This window comes from Corvus cornix, chromosome 10 (genome assembly GCF_000738735.6).
Source record: "Corvus cornix cornix isolate S_Up_H32 chromosome 10, ASM73873v5, whole genome shotgun sequence".
NCBI lineage: Eukaryota > Metazoa > Chordata > Aves > Passeriformes > Corvidae > Corvus > Corvus cornix.
Genome location: NC_046340.1, coordinates 12143366 through 12162373, shown reverse-complemented (window position 1 = coordinate 12162373; position 19008 = coordinate 12143366). Strand labels below are relative to the sequence as shown.

The 19008-nt window shown below is 59.0% G+C and overlaps 1 protein-coding gene across 1 annotated transcript in view; it reads left to right on the top strand.

Annotated features, from left to right (window-relative positions):
• Positions 1 to 18571, top strand: part of TLE3 (TLE family member 3, transcriptional corepressor) — a 28602-nt gene extending 10031 nt beyond the window's left edge. The window contains 17 exon segments of the mRNA XM_039557601.1: positions 119 to 181; positions 576 to 650; positions 5879 to 5966; positions 5969 to 6082; positions 7504 to 7520; positions 9902 to 10021; positions 10439 to 10489; positions 10628 to 10783; positions 10874 to 11006; positions 11917 to 12098; positions 12644 to 12720; positions 12880 to 13129; positions 13652 to 13899; positions 14479 to 14626; positions 15230 to 15380; positions 16031 to 16107; positions 16308 to 18571. Coding sequence (XP_039413535.1) covers positions 119 to 181; positions 576 to 650; positions 5879 to 5966; positions 5969 to 6082; positions 7504 to 7520; positions 9902 to 10021; positions 10439 to 10489; positions 10628 to 10783; positions 10874 to 11006; positions 11917 to 12098; positions 12644 to 12720; positions 12880 to 13129; positions 13652 to 13899; positions 14479 to 14626; positions 15230 to 15380; positions 16031 to 16107; positions 16308 to 16415 — 2058 coding nt within the window. The 3' untranslated portion in view covers positions 16416 to 18571.
• Positions 18572 to 19008: the final 437 nt, after the last annotated feature.

Genomic DNA, 19008 nt, shown 5'->3' with positions numbered 1-19008 from the left:
GGGGATCTGTGGGATGGGACAGGAGGGGCCAGCGCTGCTGCCAGGAAGCCTCGTGCCATCCCGTCCGTGGGAGGCTGGTGGGTGCTGACCGTTGCTTTTTCTTCTTCCCTTTTTCCAGACAGAAATTGCTAAAAGACTGAACACGATTTTAGCCCAGATCATGCCTTTTCTGTCACAAGAGGTAAGGACTTTTCCACACCCTCTTTGAGGGGATGCAGCTTCTCCCAGGGTTCCTCCTCGCAGGCAGCGCTGGGTCCCTTTGGGGTCTCTGGGGGTGTGAGAAATGGGGTTTAAATCCTGCCTGTGTGCTGGAAAACCCTTGGGATGGGCGGAGCTGGGCCCTGCAGGGGCTCTGCTCATCTGGGGGGCTGCACTGAGCCCAAAAGGCTGCGAGGGGCTCCCCCTTTTCCTGGAGGAGCTGCTGCCTCGCCCCACAGAGCCAGGAGGTACCTCCAGGCTGCTGCAGCCAAAATAGGGCAAAAAAAATCGGGAAAAATAGGCAAAATAGGGCCCAAAAGAGGGGGGACCGTGTCTGTGGGGGTCCTGTGGCTGACCTGGCCCCTCTGTCCCCGCAGCACCAACAGCAGGTGGCCCAGGCTGTTGAACGTGCCAAGCAAGTGACAATGACGGAGTTGAATGCTATCATCGGGGTACGTGGACTTCCCAATCTGCCTCTCACCGTGTGTATTCCCCTTTTATTCCTATCATTTACCATATCCAGAGGCAACCCTGCGCTCAGGAGGGCAAAGAGGGCGGCTCCCAGTCCCCAGCCATCCCAAAACACCAAAACTGCCCCAACCCCACAGCTCCTGGCTGTCCCAAAACCCCGAAACGGCCCCAGTCCGGCACCCAGCAGGACAGGGCTGGGAGCTGCCGCCTCCCTGGCAGCTCTGGGATTCCAATTGGATGTTCCCCGTGGGGCTGGGGAGATTTGGGATGGGAGCCTCCCGCCGCCGCTGAGGCCAGGCTCGTCTCTGCCGGGCTGTTGGTGTGGAATGTGCTGTGCCCTTGGCGGAGTTGTTGTTCCATGCATTGACCCTTTCCCACACAGACTGAGGGGTTCTGATGGAAAATTAACAGCTTTAATTATTCCTTTAATTGCTGTCACTGTCTCAGTCCCGCAGCGAACCCCGGGACATCGGAATTCCCAATCCACGTCCTGGGCAGGTGGCTCCAGAGCTCCTCTGCCTTTGTTTCCCAGAAAATACTCACTTATAATTACTTTTATTTTTTAATAACTATTTGCACTTCTTAAACTTCAGGGATCTTTATAATCCTCTGCGTTTAACTTGTTTTTCCGTCCATTTTCCTGTATTTATGGGTGTCACCAAGTGTGGGATCGTGCTCCAGGCTCCTGCAGCCTTTGGGAATGAGGAAGCAGCCGGATCCCTCGTGGCGGGGCTGGTGGCACTCGGGAAGTGCCGTAGGAATGGGAGCCGGGTTTTGGGGTGACACTGCACCCTGCCATGCCCGGCCTCCTGCTGCTCCTCAGCCATTCCAGGTGGGCTTGGATGGAGCAGGGATGGAGCTGCTGGAAGCAGCAGCCCGGGGCCTGGGCAGCTGGAGCAGATATTGGAATTCAATTAAGGGGGATGAGCGAGGCCCGCGACCCCCATTCCCGAGGTAATTGCTTCCCTGGATCACAGCGAGGCCCTGCTGTCGTTAAGCAGCCAGCCCAGCTGTTTAATCGCTTCCCTGACGAACTTCCAGTGGGAATCATGGGCATCTCCTCCCGGGGTGGCTGGGCAGGGAGGGACACGGTGCTGGCAGCGGCTGATCAGTGATCCCATGGCCTTCCGTGGCTTGTCCAGGAGGGCAGAGCTCAGCCCAGAGGTGTGGAGCTGATTTGGGTGGTGGGTCTGTGCTCCTGCACCTGCTCCAGTGCTTCCCAGAGCAGAAAATCCAGAGGATTTGGTGGTTTTTTCCTCCCCTCTGCACGCTGTGGATTGTTACTGCAGGGTTGCTGCTGGCAGGAGGTGGTGGTGGTTCCATGGCCTCCCATGGCTCGTAGAGACGGTTCCAGGCTCGTCCCGGAGCGTGGAGCTGGTTTGGATGGCAGCTGCAGCCCCTGAGCCCCCAAGTGCAGAGGATCTGGTGTTTTGCCCTGCCCTCAGCAGGTTGTTTCTGTAGGGCTGCTCACGTGGGCACATCCCTGGCTTGGTTTGCTCAGTGCCGGGCGTGTCCCGGTGTCCCTGGGGAGCCATTGCTGGGTGGCTCCGCTGTCCCCAGCCTGCCCCAACACCCCGGTGCAGGAGCTGCAACACCCAAATCCCCCCAAAGGGTGTAAAGCTCTTTTTTTTGCCCCTTTTGAGGTCAAGAACCGGTAATTTTATGCATCTGGGCCATTGTCTCGCAGCTCCCGCGCTCGAGGCTCGGCTGAAATGGAGCCTTGATTTGGTTGTAGCCCTGGAAATGATTTCCCTGGAAATGATTAAACTCCGTCACTAAATTTAACGCCAGCACTGAACTGAAGTGCTGAACCATTAAATCGGGAACAAAGGCATGGAGCGTGATGGACATAATCCAATTAAAGCCACTCCGCCACCAGACACTCCTTGCCAGCCTTCCTCCCAAATTTGGAACCTCTTCCCATCTCCCCATCCCTGTCTGGCACCGCTGAGGGACCCCAGGAGCGACGGCTCGGAGGCCGCTGCCGGAGTCACCCCAGGCTGGGTTCGCAGGATTGTCATCCACAGCCTCCTGTTGTCCTGGGATATCGGGGACATCACTCCCTGAGGAGCCCTATTGATGCTGGAATTCCATGGGAGCCCCAGAGGAGCATCCTGAGGGATCTGAGGTGTGGATGGGCTCAGTTGCTCCAGGAGGGTCCGTGATCCTGGAATGCTGCTCCAAATCCTTGTGCTGTGTGTGTCACCTGGCCGCCAGGACCTGGCTCCCTGTGCAGGGGGATTTGGGGTTCCCAAGGAGCCTCCCCATCCCTGGAATGCTGCAGCAAACCCTCAGCCGGTGGTGTTCAAACACAGGGTTGGGATAGGGATGGGAGGGAAGGGAAGGGACCTTTCCAGCAGAGGACACTCGGAGCAAACAGGATCTCTGTGCCACCGAGTGCCAGCTGGGGTTTGTCCCCCTCGTGGAGTCTCCAGGATGTTATTCCCGAGGGCTGTGCAGCGGCTGCTCCAAGGGGTGACACCAACATGCGGAGTGACGGGAAGGATGGTGAAAAGGCAGCCTGGGAATGCCCAGCACCACCCTGGGATCTGCTCCTTGGCTCATCCTCCTCTCCTTGCCGTGGGAATGATCCAGCTGGGACGTGGATGGAGCTCTGCAGCCCTGCTTTGGGATCTTGGCTACCCCTGGGGACACAGGGACGAGGCTTCAGGACGTCCCACATGGATTCTGCTTTCCGCTTCCCGCTGCCAGAGGGGAGAAAACCAAAACCACCCTGAGATGTTGTGTTGGGCCCCCAGGGATGTTGTGTCCCGGCCTTGGTTCCCACATCCTGTGCGGGGCCGTTCCTGCAGCTCACCGAGCCCATGGATGGATTTATCTGTTGGCAGCCTAAAAACCAGGAAGAAATCCCAGTTTTCGGCTCTGCTGGAGCCACTCCGGGTGCTGATTCTTCTCCTCTGGGTGCTGCTGTCTCGCTCGTGGTGGGGCTGTGCTGTCCCCTGGGCTGTCCCAGGGCTGGGATTCCCATCGACGTCCCGGGAATGGAGAGCTGCCGTTGCACGAGGCCACATCCCTTTTTTGGGTGGAAAACTCGTGGGATGAGTTACAGCGTGCAGCTGTTTCTGGAAGCTGGAGATTGCTGAGGATAAAACATTGGATCTTGGTGTATTCCAGGGATGGGCACCACTGGAGAGCTCCCAGGAGAGGAATGTGGGAATGGTTGGAGGCGCTGGAGAACCACGAGGGGCCATTCTCTGGGATGATGCTCTGCTACAATGGCCAGCCCTGCCTCTTCCTCAGATGGGTGGAAATTCCGGGAAACTGGAATGGGAAGAGCCAGGGATCTGTTCTGCTTGTTTTGGTGCTGGAGGAGTGGTCCTGGCACTGCATGGCAGGAGCTGCTGAGGCTCTGACCGTGTGCCCCTCAGCCCTAGCTCTGCTCCACGTCCTGCTTTGGGGACACTCCTGGAATGGCCATCCTGAGGATGCTTCCCATCCTGCTGGCAGAACCAGCTCCTGCTTTTTGAGGGCACAGGGATTTATGGATTTCCTGCAACAGAGGCCTAAAGGCCTTCTCTGTGTGGCCTCTGCTCCAGCTGGGATCTCGGAGCTGCCTGGAAGGAGCTGCTTTCATGGATCTCCTGTGCCTGCGGCTCCTGCCTGGAATCTCATCCTGGATGGGGATTTCCCTCTCCATCCCACAAGGATGAGAAAGCAGCTCTGCAAGGGGTGGGTGACCCAGCCAGGGCCTGCTCCGTCCTGCTGTGTCCGTGGAGTGGGACAGGACATCGCCCCTGCTGCTGCCCAGAATGGGCCCTTCCATCGGGAATGGGCGGGAGCTGTTCCCCCAAAACTTGAACTTGGTGTGGGGAAACTTATCGTGGAATCCTGGAATGGTTTGTGTTGGAAGGACCTTAAAGCCCATCCAGTGCCACCCCTGCCATGGGCAGGGACATCTCCCTCTGTCCCAGGCGCTCCAAGCCCCGTCCAGCCAGGCCTTGGACACTTCCAGGGATCCAGGGGCACCTGGGTGCATCTTCTGCAGCTCTGGGGAAGACGTGCCAGGAGTTTCCTTGTTGGGAACACTGACGGAGCCCTCCATGCCTGGGGGTGTCCATTGGGCTGGGCCTTGTGCCAGCAGCTCCTGCTGTCCATCCCTGCCCCTCGGAGTGCCCCGGAGAAACCCTGAGCCAAGCTGCTTGTGGGGACCCGGAGGGCTCTGCTGCAGCCCAGGTGTCCCCTCGTTCCGGGTGTCCCCTCGTTCTGGGTGTCCCCTCCTTCCGGATGTCCCCTCGTTCCGGGTGTCCCTAGCCTGTGATTCCCATTGCGGTCAGATGCCCAAACGTGGCTTCCCTGGGAGTTGTGGGATGCCGCTGGAGGGGCCATGGCTGCAGGCAGGAGGGTCCCAGGCAGGAGCACCAGCTCCAAACCCTCCTGGCTGGAGCAGGGGTGGCCTGGGGACTCTCGGAAGTGGCTCCTTGGATTGCAGCTGGTTTTCTTCCAAGGTTGTGTTTGAACTAGGGAATGTGTCCGGTTTTCCCTTCCTTTCCTCAGTTTTTTCCAGCTGAACTGGAGCAGGCAGTGACTCTCCCATAGCTGGATGAGTGCTGGGAGGGCTGGGATTCACTCCCAAAAAAACCTGGGAGCAGCTGGGGGGCTTTCTGCCATCCCAGCTGGGCTGCAGCTCCAGGGAATGTGGGGGTTTATGTCCAGCCCCATGGTGGGAATGGAGGATCCGGCAGGACTTATCCCTGCCCGGCAATGTCGGAAGGGGTTGGGAGCAGAAGGATCCTGGGATGGGACCAGGACATTGTGTGGAATTTCCTTCTCCGCATGAAGCTGCTCCCGAGCAAATGAACAGAACTTCCCTGTCCTGAGCTGTCTGGGAGGCTCCTGGGTGCTGGAATTTTCTCTCCCTGACTGGTTTAGCAGCTGCCCTGCAGCCACGGAGTCTCTCTGCTTCCTGGGTGGGATTCCTGGATGGGTTTTTTTTCCTTTTACTACAAACTAACCATGTCCACAGGGATGAGTGTTCCGGGAACGCAGGGTTATCCCAGAAGGTGTGCCGTGCGTGCTGTGTCCTGGGGACTGTCCCTGGATACCTCTGTCCTGCTGCTAACGGGGCTTCTCCTTGCAGGCATCCAGTGGGGCCGCTCCCGGGAGCATCCCCCGGGAACGTCCCTTCCCGGCGCCGCCCCCGATCCCCGCTCCCGCGCCCCCTCCCGGCTCACTGGTGCTTTCATTGCAGCAGCAGCAGCTCCAGGCCCAGCACCTCTCCCACGCCGCCCACGGGCCCCCGGTCCAGCTGCCGCCGCATCCCTCAGGGCTCCAGCCGCCCGAATTCCGCCAGTCACCGGCACCAGCTCGGGGCTGCTGGCGCTCGGTGCCCTGGGCAGCCAGGCCCACCTGGCAGTCAAGGACGAGAAGAACCACCACGACCTGGACCACAGAGGTGAGAGGGGCCGCTGCTGCTGGAGCTGCACAGTCCTGGGGTGGTTCGGGTGGACAGGAGAGAAACGTTATCCAGGGCAGGGACACCTTCCGCTGTCCCAGGGTGCTCCAGCCTGGCCTTGGGCACTTCCAGGGATCCAGGGGCAGCCACAGCTGCTCTGGGCACCCTGAGCCAGGGCCTTACACCCTCCCAGGGAACAATTCCTTCCCTATAGCCAATCCATCCCTGCCCTCTGGCAGTGGGAAGCCATTCCCTGTGTCCCATCCCTCCATGCCTTGTCCGCAGTCCCTCTCCAGCTCTTCTGGAGCCCCTTTAGGCCCTGGAAGGGGCTCTGAGCTCTCCCTGGATCCTCCCCTTCTCCAGGTGAACATTCCCAGCTCTCCCAGCCTGGCTCCAGAGGGTTTCCAGCCCTCAGAGCAGCTGCGGGGCCTCCTCTGGAATTGCTCCAGCAGCTCCAGGTCCCTCTGATGTTGGGGGAACACCCTGGTCCAGTCATGGCTCATTTCCCACCACCCTATCCCTCGGGTCAGCTGCATTCAGACCATGGGATTGCACTTTTAGGGATGCAGAATTCCCTGAATGATGCTCAGCCTTTGGTGGAGCCTGGCTGCAGTTCCTGTGCCCTTGTTCAGCTGTGCCTTAATGGGAAAGCAGCCTTCATCATCCTCCTCCTCCTCGTGACCATCAGAGCCTTCCCGTGCTCAGGGATCCAGCTCTGGGCACCAGGAACTTGGTGGTTTTTCCCATTATTAGGGATCCGACCATTTTTCAGAGGACCAAAGGATCTGTGATTGCAGGTGCAAGCCAGCAGTGTTCAGCATTGTCCTGGCAGATCCCCCTGTCCACCAGCACAGGAGGGTTTGGGATATTTCCCCTCTGTGTTCCCATTGGCAGGGCAGGTTCCCACAGCCTCTCCAAGCTGTTGGGCTCTGCTGGGGGATTTGGGGTGGGGAAAAAAAAGGCAGTGAGACAAAACTATTGGTAGGAGTTACCGAGTTCCATTCCTTTTCCTGCATGGATTCAGATGGCCAGAGATTCCAGGGACGACAGGGCTGTTTGGGGACAAATGAATGGCTGAGCCACACCTTGGATGTGGAGCTGTGCACCCAGGACTGGTGGGTGGCTTCAGGAACAGGCACCTGAGGCTGCTGCCATTCCCTTTGGATTCAGGGCATTTCCAGCTGGAAAATGTTTGGCTGGATAACTCACATGGACAGGAAGGAAGGCACAGGAATTGGATGGGAGAGATGGATGGAGGGAGATTTTAAAGCCAGACAGGGCTTGAGTTTAAGGGGTTTGAGTTAAGAGCATGAAGAGGTTCTGGGTTTATTTTTCTGGTTTAAGACTTACCCTAACTTGCTTTATTTTCCTGTCTCTTTATTTTGGCTGTCCCCTCCCCTCTGCCCCGGCATCTCCTGAAGAGCGAGACTCAAGTGCAGTAAGTCCCATTCCTTCCTTTTGCTCCCACTTTCTGGTGGCCGCGCGGCTGAGTTTTATTTATCCTTGAAAAACCCACCTGGTGGCTGGGAGCTCCGGGGCTGCCTTTGGCACAGGCCTTACTAAACAATGAACCAGGCAATACAATTCCTCATCCTGCCTGGAAGACCTGTGCTGGGATGAGTGGAGTCGCCTTCTCCGTGGTGGTTTGGAAATTTGATTTCAATCCTTGTGTTGGTGGCAGAGCCTTGGGAAATTCCGTCATTTTGACTGAATGAGCGTGGTCAGACCCGGAATCCTTGGGTGGTCAGGGAAGCTGGTTTATTCCTGGTCACTCTCCCATTATCTGGGGTCATCTCATCTGGGATGGGTTTGGTTATTACTCTGTGTTAAGCAGGACTTGGAAGCTCAAGCAGTTCCTAACCAGGGAAATCCCTGGATTTTGGAGGGCTCCGACACTCCGGAGGCTGCCCCTGGGTGATGGATTCCCTGGGAGTGGGGATGGAGGGGATATTGGGGTGGCAGGAGCCAGGCATGGGCTGCCCTGCTGATGGAATGGGGCTGAGCCAGAACCTCCCACCCCGGTGTGCAGGCAAAATGGGACGTGGAAGGGATTTCTCTGTGGAAAGGGCTGTTAAACGTCAGAAGGGGCAGCCCAGGGAGGCAGTGGAGGTGTCCAAGGAAGGCCTGGATGTGTCCCTCAGCGCTCTGCGCTGGTGACAAGGTGGGGCTGGCTCCCAGGTCGCACTCGGTGATCCCGGAGGTCTTTCCCAAGCCCAGCATTCCGTGTGAAAAGCTGCCAGGACAAAGCCCGGCTGAGCTGCGGCTCTGCAGCGATTTCCTGCCAGCCCCGAGCCCACAAACGGCCCTTTGGAGAGCGGGGAAGGGAAGTGCTCTGCGACGGGGGAGGCAGAGGGGAATTGGGCATCATTAACCCGCTCCTCCGGCGGGCAGGGGGCCGTCGGAGCCGGGCAGCTTCCCAATCCATAAACTGTGAGCCGGGGTATTCCCCGTGGAGGTTTAATGTGTGCGATAATCAGCGTTAGTCATTCATATTTTCCCCAGCCTTTGCCTGTGCAATAAAAAATATTTAGTTCCTTGGCAGCGGGCCAGGAGCGGGGCTGAATGGATCGATGCCTCTAAATGCCTGACATGATTCTCTGGGAGCTGCGAGGGTTTTCAGCATGACTGCCTGGGAAGAAAGAGCTCCGTGTTATCCAAAGCTGCTTAGTGGGGACCGAGCAGAAACATGAACTGCTTTGGTTCTCCCTTTCAGCCGGGGAAGAAAGGCGGGCGCAGCTCAGCAACGGCGCTGCTTAGCGGGGCTGGCAGGCTCGGGAGCGGGGAGTGCTCCTGCTGCTGCTCCCAGGGGCTGAGGGGAGGGAAGGGGCTGTGCTGAGGGGGGTGCGGGATCGGGGCCGTGCTGAGGGCGATGCGGGATCGGGGCCGTGCTGAGGGCGGTGCGGGATCAGCCCTGTGCTGAGGGCAGTGCGGGATCGGGGGCCGTGCTGAGGGCGGTGCGGGATCAGCCCTGTGCTGAGGGCAGTGCGGGATCGGGGCCGTGCTGAGGGCGGTGCGGGATCGGGGCCGTGCTGAGGGCGATGCGGGATCAGCCCTGTGCTGAGGGCAGTGTGGGATTGGGGCCGTGCTGAGGGCAATGCGGGATTGGGGCCGTGCTGAGGGTGGTGCGGGATCGGGGCCATGCTGAGGGGGGTGCGGGATCGGGGCTGTGCTGCGGGCAATGCAGAACTGGGACCAGGCACCCTCCTCATTGTGCTGCCATGTTTACTTCCAGCATTTCCTGGGAATGCGGGCATCTCCTTGCCTTTGCTGCTTGAAGCAAGGGCAGAATTCCCCCTGTGCCACAGGCACAGACTCTGCCATTCCTGGTCATGTGGGTTTTCCGGGACATTTTGTGGCTGTCCTTTGGCTCCAGGGCTGGGATGCAGCCATTCCTTTGCTCCTCCTGGATGCGGCTCCCCTGGGCTCTGGAGCTTTCCTGGGGATGCCAGCATGTCCTGGGCTTCGCTGCTTGAAGCAAGGACAGAATTCCCCCGAGCAGAGCTGTGCCACGGGCGCTGGGCTCTGCCGTTCCCAGCACTGGGGGTTTTCCCGGATGTTTTTATAAACAACCCCCTCCTGCATTTTCCTGCTGTTGCAGCAAAGAGGCTCACGTGTCCCTGGGCATCCTCACAGCATTCCCAGGGCCCTCAGCGAGGCTGGTGTTGGATCCTGTCCCCTGGATCCTGTGGCATGGCAGGGACTACGGGGTCTCATCCCACTGTGGGGACACGGCTGCGTGTGTGTGTCCCCTTGGGACCTGCTGCTCGTGGAGTCCTGTTTCCTTCTGTTCCCCCTTCAAAGCTTTTCCCATCTCCACAGAATAATTCCGTGTCCCCCTCGGAGAGCCTGCGGGCCAGCGAGAAGCACCGGAGCTCCACGGATTACAGCATTGACTCCAAGAAGCGGAAAGCGGAGGAGAAGGACAGCATGAGCCGATATGTGAGTGACAGGGACGGGCTGCAGTGGCCACGGGGACACCTTGGGGCAGGATTTGGGGGGAGAAAGCGGGATGTGGGTGATATTTTCCAGACGTGGTGTGGGTGAGCTGGGGCATAGAAACCATGGAATCATTCAGGCTGGAAAAGCCCTTTGAGACCATGGAGTCCAGCCATCCCCCAGCATTGCCAAGGCCACCATAATCCATGTCCCCAGTGCTACGTCTGCTTCCCTGACTGACTCCATCCCTGCCCTGGGCAGCCCCTTCCAATGTCTGACCACTTTTTCCATGAAGAAATTGTCCCTGATCTCCAGCCTGAGTGTCCTTAGGCTGCTCTTGGGGTGGTTTGGCTCCTCAGGGGGCGGATCCCCCCCAGTTTTTGGAGCTCTCTGTGGGGTGTGACACATTTTCTGTTCCAGGACAGCGATGGTGACAAGAGCGATGACCTGGTGGTCGATGTCTCCAACGAGGTGAGCCCTGGGTGGCTCACGGTGTGGGTTTGGGATGTGGGAAGCGATTCCTTAGGGGCTTCCCAACACCGGCCTGAAGGAGGAGCTGGAGGGAGCCCTTCCCACTGTGGGAGTTCCAATGCTTTTCCCATCCCACAGGACCCCGCCACCCCCCGGGTGAGCCCGGCCCATTCCCCCCCGGAGAACGGCCTGGACAAAGCCCGCGGGCTGAAGAAGGGGGATGCTCCCAACAGCCCGGCCTCGGTGGCCTCCTCCAGCAGCACTCCCTCCTCCAAGACCAAGGACCTGGGCCACGTACGTCCCTTCTGTGGGGTTACCGGGGCGGGGACTCTGGATCCCGGCAGTTTGAGCTCATCCCATATTTTCCATCCCTTCTCTCCCCAGAACGACAAATCCTCCACACCTGGCCTCAAGTCCAACACTCCGACGCCCAGGAACGACGCTCCCACCCCGGGCACCAGCAGCACCCCGGGGCTGCGGCCCATGCCCGGCAAACCCAGCGGCATGGACCCCCTGGGTGGGTACCGGTGTCACCGCGGTGTCACCACTGTCCCCAGCACAGCTTCAGCTCGTCCCTGTCAGTGGGATGGGGAGGGGGGATCAGGTTTCTGGGGACATAATCCAGGTGATGGCATGAGGAGGGAGGTCCAGTCACAGGGCGCGCAGGGCTGGGATGAAGGGACACAGCCTCGAGCTGGGCCAGAGGAAGTCCAGCTTGGACATCAGCAGGAATTTGTTCATGGAAGGGGTGGTCAGGCCTTGGGAGGGGCTGCCCAGGCCATCTCTGGAGGTGCCCAGGGAAGGCCTGGACGTGGCACTCAGTGCTCTGGGTTGGGGACAAGGTGGTGCTGGGTCAGGGATTGGACTCTTGTGGCGTGGGGTGTTTCTGTGTCCGCTCCCTGCCTGTGTCCCTCTCCCTGCCCATGCTGTGTGCCCTGCCCGTGTCCCGGCCCTGCCCATGTCCCAGCCCTGCCCATGCTCCGTGCCCTGCCCATGTCCCAGCCCTGCCCGTGTCCCAGCCCTGCCCGTGTCCCAGCCCTGCCCGTGTCCCAGCCCTGCCCGTGTCCCAGCCCTGCCCATGCTCCGTGCCCTGCCCATGCTCCGTGCCCTGCCCATGTCCCAGCCCTGCCCGTGTCCCAGCCCTGCCCATGCTCTGTGCCCTGCCCGTGTCCCAGCCCTGCCCGTGTCCCAGCCCTGCCCATGTCCCAGCCCTGCCCATGCTCCGTGCCCTGCCCATGTCCCAGCCCTGCCCATGCTCCGTGCCCTGCCCATGTCCCGGCCCTGCCCACGCTCCGTGCCCTGACCGTGTCCTGGCCCTGCCCATGTCCCGGCCCTGCCCACGCTCTGTGCCCTGACCGTGTCCTGGCCCTGCCCATGTCCCGGCCCTGCCCATGCTCCGTGCCCTGACCGTGTCTGTCTCTCCGCAGCCTCGGCCCTGCGGACGCCCATCTCCATCGCGGGCTCCTACGCAGCGCCCTTTGCCATGATGGGGCACCACGAGATGAACGGGTCCCTGACGAGCCCCGGCGCCTACGCGGGGCTGCACAACCTCCCCCCGCAGATGAGCGCGGCCGCCGCTGCCGCCGCCGCCTACGGCCGGTCACCAATGGTGAGCTTTGGAGCTGTACGTAGCACTTTTAGCTCCTTTCTCGCTGGGGGGAGGGCTTGGGGGGCTTTGGGGGGCTGGGAGGTTGAGGCTCCTTCTCAAAGCCAGCTGTAGTTTGAAATGGCCACCGTTGAAGGGGGGGTGGAGATGCTTCCTCAGGGATGACATGGATGTGCCACTGGATCGGGGTTTCTCCTTCCCATTCCTCAGCCCCTTACCCATTCTTCGGCCCCCTTCTCATTCCTCTCACTAAACTCCTGTTTTAAGGCAAAACAAGGAGTCAAGTGCTGCCATTGGTGCTGCGCCCAACGTGGCTGATCCCATCCCTGGGGGCTTGGGAATAACATGGGGAGAGGGAGCGTGTCCAGCCTGGTTCCTGCAGACCCAAGACCTTTGGCTGTTTCCCCTTCCTGCCAGGGGGAAATACCGACTGGCTTTGAGCAGCAAGGGAAAAGTGCCCCAAAGTCCCCAGGGGGTCATGGATGGGAAGCTGTGTGCTGTTCCCAGCCCCGGTCTGGCCTCACCCGTGTCCGTGCATCTCTTGGCAGGTCGGGTTTGACCCACACCCCGCCATGCGAGCCCCGGGCCTACCCTCCAGCCTGGCGTCCATCCCCGGAGGGAAACCGTAAGCCCCGCTTGGATTTCTGTGGGATCGGAGGGGACGAGTGGCCGGGAGGGAGACGAGGGAGGGCTTCACCCAGGGCTGGCGCTGGGGACACGATGTGACAGCGGGCTGTCCCCACGAGCTCTGTCCCTGGAGATGAGCCCTTTCCCACCCTGGTAGGGCCTACTCGTTCCACGTGAGCGCGGACGGGCAGATGCAGCCGGTGCCGTTTCCCCACGACGCGCTGGCGGGGCCCGGCATCCCGCGGCACGCGCGGCAGATCAACACGCTGAGCCACGGCGAGGTGGTGTGCGCCGTGACCATCAGCAACCCCACCCGCCACGTCTACACCGGCGGCAAGGGCTGCGTCAAGATCTGGGACATCAGCCAGCCCGGCAGCAAGAGCCCCATCTCCCAGCTGGACTGCCTGGTGAGGGGCTGGCTGTGGCCGGAGCTGGGGTGCGGCTGCTGCTGTCCCCAGTGCTGTGTCCCCTCCTCCACCCACTTCTAATGGCATTCATCACCTTCTCCCCATTAACATCAACATCTCTTCCCCACATCGCCATCTATGTTTCCTCTTTCCCCCATTGCCCTCCCTTTCCTCTTCCCCCCTTAACATCCTGTCTCTCTTTTTCCCATTACCAACTCTCTGTCCTCCATTATTGTCTTTTTCCTCTTCCCTGTTTCCTCTTCCCATTATCTCTCTTTTCCCCCCTTAAATGTCCCTCTTCCTCTTCCCTCTGTCAACATCCCTTTTCCTCTTTCCCCATCCTTTGCCCTCTTTTTCTCTTCCCCCTGTGCGCTCCCTTTCCTCTTCCCTCTCAACATCCCTTCTCCTCTCCCCCTTTAACACCCCTTCCCTCTACCCTCTTCCCCATCCATCACCACCTCCCCGCTCCTCAACTCCTCCCTCCCGTCCCCCGCGGCCCCTCACCGTCCCTTCCGTCCCCAGAACAGGGATAACTACATCCGCTCCTGCAAGCTGCTGCCGGACGGCCGCACGCTGATCGTGGGGGGCGAGGCCAGCACTTTGACCATCTGGGACCTGGCGTCGCCCACGCCGCGCATCAAGGCCGAGCTGACGTCGTCGGCGCCCGCGTGCTACGCGCTGGCCATCAGCCCCGACGCCAAGGTGTGCTTCTCGTGCTGCAGCGACGGCAACATCGCCGTGTGGGACCTGCACAACCAGACCCTCGTCAGGTGAGCCCCCAGCTGGTGTCCTGCCGGGGAGTTGGGTGTGAGGACCTTGGGGATCGTGGGCTGGGGTGGGAAGGGCCTTAAAGGTCATTTTTACCCTGTCACATCCCTTTTCCTCTTCCTTTTGTCAGCAAAGGACTGACTTTTCCTCTTTTCCCCATCATGGTCCCTTTTCCTCTTCCTCCGTTGATGTCCCTTTTCCTCTTTCCCCACCCCATTTCCCTCTCTTTCCTCTTTCCCCCATCGACATCCCTTTCCTCCACCTTCCACTCTCCCCAGTGGCTGCAAGCCCCATCCAACCCAGCCTTGCACATTCCAGGGATGGGGCAGCCACAGTTCCTCTGGGCTGGTGCCAGGAACTCCCTCTGGTGATGCTGCACCATCTCCTGGTGCTCATCCCTAAACCAGCCCAACCCTTGGCCAGGCTGGTGCTCCTCAGCACAGGATGCTCCTGGATGGATTTCCAGGAATCTTTGGTGTGGATGAGCCACCTAAACATAGTCTCTGAGTACCTTGAAACCAACTCCATGCTTTTCCTAGCCACTCCCCTTGCAGAATTCCATCATTTTTTCTGCTCCCAAGGCAATTCCAAGGCCACACGGATGGGGCCAGCTGCATAGACATCTCCCACGATGGTACCAAGTTGTGGACGGGGGGCCTGGATAACACGGTGCGTTCCTGGGACCTGCGGGAAGGGCGGCAGCTGCAGCAGCACGACTTCACCTCCCAGGTACCGCCCCAGGAATGGGCTGGCACAGGATTTATCCCCATGGAAAACATGGAGTCCCGCTCGGCCGCTGGCTCGTGCCCACTGCAGGAAGGGGCTTTTCCTGTGGGGGAAAGGGCTCTGTGATCTCCGAGTGTGGCTGTTCCCGCTGGTTTCGGTGTGACCTGGGACTGCTGGAACTGTGGGGCTCCCTGGATCTTGTTCCAGCTCCTGCAGGATTAGGCTGCCATTAGGGAAGTAGCTCTTCCCATGGGATGCCTGTGGATGTGACAGGGTTCTCGGGGTGCCCTGAGGGTGGGATGGGAGTAGGGGTCAGGATCCTGCCTCCTCCAGCATGGCCTCCCTGATTCGGAGGGGCCGAGCTGGGACCTTATGTCCGTTCGGCAAGGGCAGCAATATCCATGGGGATGGAGCCATCCAAACCCATGGATGTGCCTCTCCCAGCCTGCTCCGTTCATCTGGGGCTGGCCAGCAATGGCTGGATCCCAGAATGGTTGGGTTGGGAAGCACCTCAAGGACCTCTCATCCCAACCTTCTGCGGGGTGCTGTGGGCAGAGCAGGCGGTGAATTCCCGCTGATGTCCCTGTATCCCGCTTCCCGCTGCAGATCTTTTCCCTGGGATACTGCCCGACGGGCGAGTGGCTGGCGGTGGGCATGGAGAGCAGCAACGTGGAGGTGCTGCACCACACCAAGCCCGACAAGTACCAGCTGCACCTGCACGAGAGCTGCGTCCTCTCCCTCAAATTCGCCTACTGCGGTAAGCAGCTCCCACCCGGAGCTCCGGCAGGGATGGGGATCATGGAATCATGGAATGGTTTAGGCTGGGAGAGACCTCAAAGCTCATCCCATTCTGCCCCCTTGGGACAGCTCCCAATAGAACCCCCCAGACCCCCCGCTCATGGATGGGGATCGTGGAATCATGGAATATTTGGGGTTGGAAGGAACCTTCAAGCTCATCCCATTCCGCCCCCTTCAGACAGCTCCCACTATCCCAGGTTGCTCCAAGCCCTGTCCAGCCTGGCCTTGGACACTTCCAGGGATGGGAAACAGGGATGCCCACAAGCTGCAGGAAGGGATGGTGCTCAATGCAGTGGTGGGGGGCTGAGCATGGATAATTCCAGCAGGATCCAGCCCATGGATGCTGCACTTGGGGTTTATCCCCATAAACCCATCCCGGCTGTGCTGCAGACAGCCCCGGGCACCGCCGGAGGTGGGAAGCAGCACCTGGATCGTCCCAGCAGAGCGGGGCTGGGCAGGACTCCCCAGGGAACCTCCAGGTTTTCCCACTTCTCCCAAATCCCTGAGGTTAAGCAGCCTGTGGGGCAGGGAAAGGTCAGCCCTGGGATCTGTGGGGCGGGGAGGTGGCACCGGCAGCGTTCGGCTGCTGATCCCGATTTCCCGGCACAGGGAAGTGGTTTGTGAGCACGGGGAAGGACAACCTGCTCAACGCCTGGAGGACGCCCTACGGAGCGAGCATCTTCCAGGTAGGAGACCTTGGGAAGGGTGCGGGATGGGGGCTTCTCCCAGATTCCCATTCCGCGTTATCCTGGAGAGAGGGGAGATGCTCTGGGATGGCCGGGTTGGTATCAGGGTGAGGGATGTGGTGATGCCCCCAGCGTGGATGCTGCTGGGAGATCCTGGAAACCCAGCCTGGTGGATTTTTTCCCCCTCCTGCTTTTCCCAGTCCAAGGAATCCTCGTCCGTGCTGAGCTGTGACATCTCCGCGGATGACAAGTACATCGTCACGGGCTCTGGGGACAAGAAGGCCACAGTCTACGAGGTCATCTACTGAGCCTGCGATTTCCGGACGGGCCGGCAGCTCCCGGCCCCGGCAGCACTCGGGAATGCTCTGGGAATGCCGAGGGGAGGCCCCGGGCCCGGCCCAGCTCCGCCTGGCATCGCTCCGCCCGGCATCCGCCACACTCGGATTTATTTGGAGATCAGCAACTCTGGCACACATGGAAGCCCTAAACGGATTCTTATTTGGTTTTAGGGTTTTGGGGTTTCTTTGGATTTTTTTTTTTTTTTTTTTTTTTTTGTTGTTGTTGTTTTTTTTTTTTGGTTTTCCGGTTCTCTCCGTCTGGCTTTGGTGGCACTATCAAGGACTCCTTTTTTATTGGGACTTTTTTTTTGTGCATCCCGCATAAGACTTGTGAAAAATGTAAATACTGGACTAGGAAATAGCGTGGGAAGGGGGGACCCTCCCGGTACACTTAGCTGTGTATTTTTGTCTGCTGTAATTGTATTCCACTGATGGTTTTGGTGGTGGCAATTTTATTCTGGGGGTTTTTTGGTTGGTTTTTGGTTTTTTTTTTTGGTTGGTTGTTTTTTTTTTTCCCCCCTTTTCCCACCCCCTCTGGAAGTGTCCGTGGGGACTTTGCCATCCAGGCTGAGAAGAGATGTCCACTGGTGAAAAGTTGTTCCTCCTGTCGTGCGTTGTGTGTTAGTGATGGTGGGGAATCGCTCGGATCCTCAGCTACTGACGGGACATCGACACAATCACCTTGGGGTTTGTTTTTTATAGATGGATTTATGGATTTATCCTTATTTTTTTTCCGTGCTTGGATGTTTGAAGAAAAGGGGAAGCCCACGCAAGCCCTTCTTGGTCTTCGGACAGAAGCAAATGAGGAGTGATTTCAAAGAAAGCTTAGAAAATTCAGCTCAGGGAGCCACGAAAGATAATAGCAAACTTACGTGTTTTGTATTCAAATGAAAGTAAAGAATTAGAATTGATAACCTTGAAAAAAAAAAAAAAAGACAAAAAAAAATACAGTTTTTTTTTAAAAGCAAAAAAGTTTACTAACAAGTAGGGTTTGTGTGTGGTGGGGGGGCTGCTTGTGGTCCTTGTGGGCTTTATGGTCTTGTGTCTTCTGGTTTTATGGAGCAACTCCCTCCCCCCACAGGCCTTTTGTACTAAAGGGTTCTGAAAAGGACAAAAAAAAAAAAAAGAAAAAAAAAAAAAAGAGACAAAAAACCCACGAAGACCTAACGGGAAAATAAAAGTATTTGTGTAGCAGCAGTGCTCACCTGTGTTGTAGCACACGGCAGAGGATTTTTATACCGCATTTTTATGGATTATTTTTGGCGAGTTGGATCTGGTCCAAAAGGAGAAAAAAAAAGTTTAGGGTTGAGGGGAGAATGGTTTGGAGAGGAGGATGGAGAGGTGGGACCTGGAACTGCAGCCCTCCCAGGAGCCTCCATCCCATCCCTCAGGGATCCATCCCATCCCTCCGGCTGCTCCCGGGGCAGACAGAGGAGCTGGGCTGGGAAGGAGGAGAGATCTCCTGGGAACTCCTGGTTTTCCCGTCAAAACGAGAGGGTTCAGAGCTGAAATGAGGGAATGTTCCAGGCCCAGGGTGGCTCGGTGGGAGGATGGGATCAGTTTGGGGCATTGATGATCCAAGAAAGGAGAAGCCGAGGTCTCTAAAGCTGCTTTTAGGGAAAGGCATTTTGGGGTGGTTTGGCTCAGATTGACGGCTCTGCCCCTGGCCCTGGGGCCAGCAGAGCCTTGGAGGGGTCCAGGGATGTCCCAGGGGTGTTTTGGGGTCGGTCTTGGGATCTGTGGGGGCAGCTCTGCCCCTTTCTGCGCCCTGACCCTGGGCACAGCATTCCCGGCTCCGTGGCCTTTGGAGCATCCTGCTCTGCACGGATGGGCTGTGTTGGGAAGGGCTGGGGGGCTCCGCCCTGTCCCTGGGGTCACCCCCAGCTCGTGTCCCCCAGGTTCCCAGGGCTGCAGCTGGGCTGCTTCGTTTTCCTCCCCGAATGGCAGGACTGAGGTGCAGGAATTGCATGTTGCGGAGCTGGTGGAGCTCCCGGAGCCAGGCTCTCGACTTCACACCAAAGTATGTAGCAGAATCTGTACAGCTGTTAATAACTACCACTGGTTTTTGTAAAAAAGGGCCAAAAAGCGAAAAAAAAAGAATAAAAAGTCAATGTACTGAAGCTCAACCGCAAGCAAAGTGTCTCTGAACCCTCTGATCCACAGAATTTCACGGAGGTTGGGGGGAAAGGCAGGAGCAGGGGAGGGTTGGGGGGCACAGGACATCCGTGACAGGGATCCCCGAGCTGGGGGGGGATGCTGGAGCGGGGATGGAGCCCAGGATGCATGGGAGGAGTTCTCATCCCTTGGCCTCTCCCCCATCCCGTGGGATGGGCTCATCCCAAACCACTTCCCTCCCTTTCCCAGCTCCAAGGCAGCACCCAGCAGCTTTAGTTCTGCTCCTGCCAGGATTTGGGGATGCAGGGAAAGGGCTGGGATTGGGGCACCCTGCCCGCGGGGTGTCTCAGGACCGGGATCAGGCAGCTCTCGAGCCCCGGGATGCGAGCCCCGGCATTCCCGAGCTGCCGGCCCGGCGCCCTGCTGGAGACAAAGCCCTGCCGTGAGC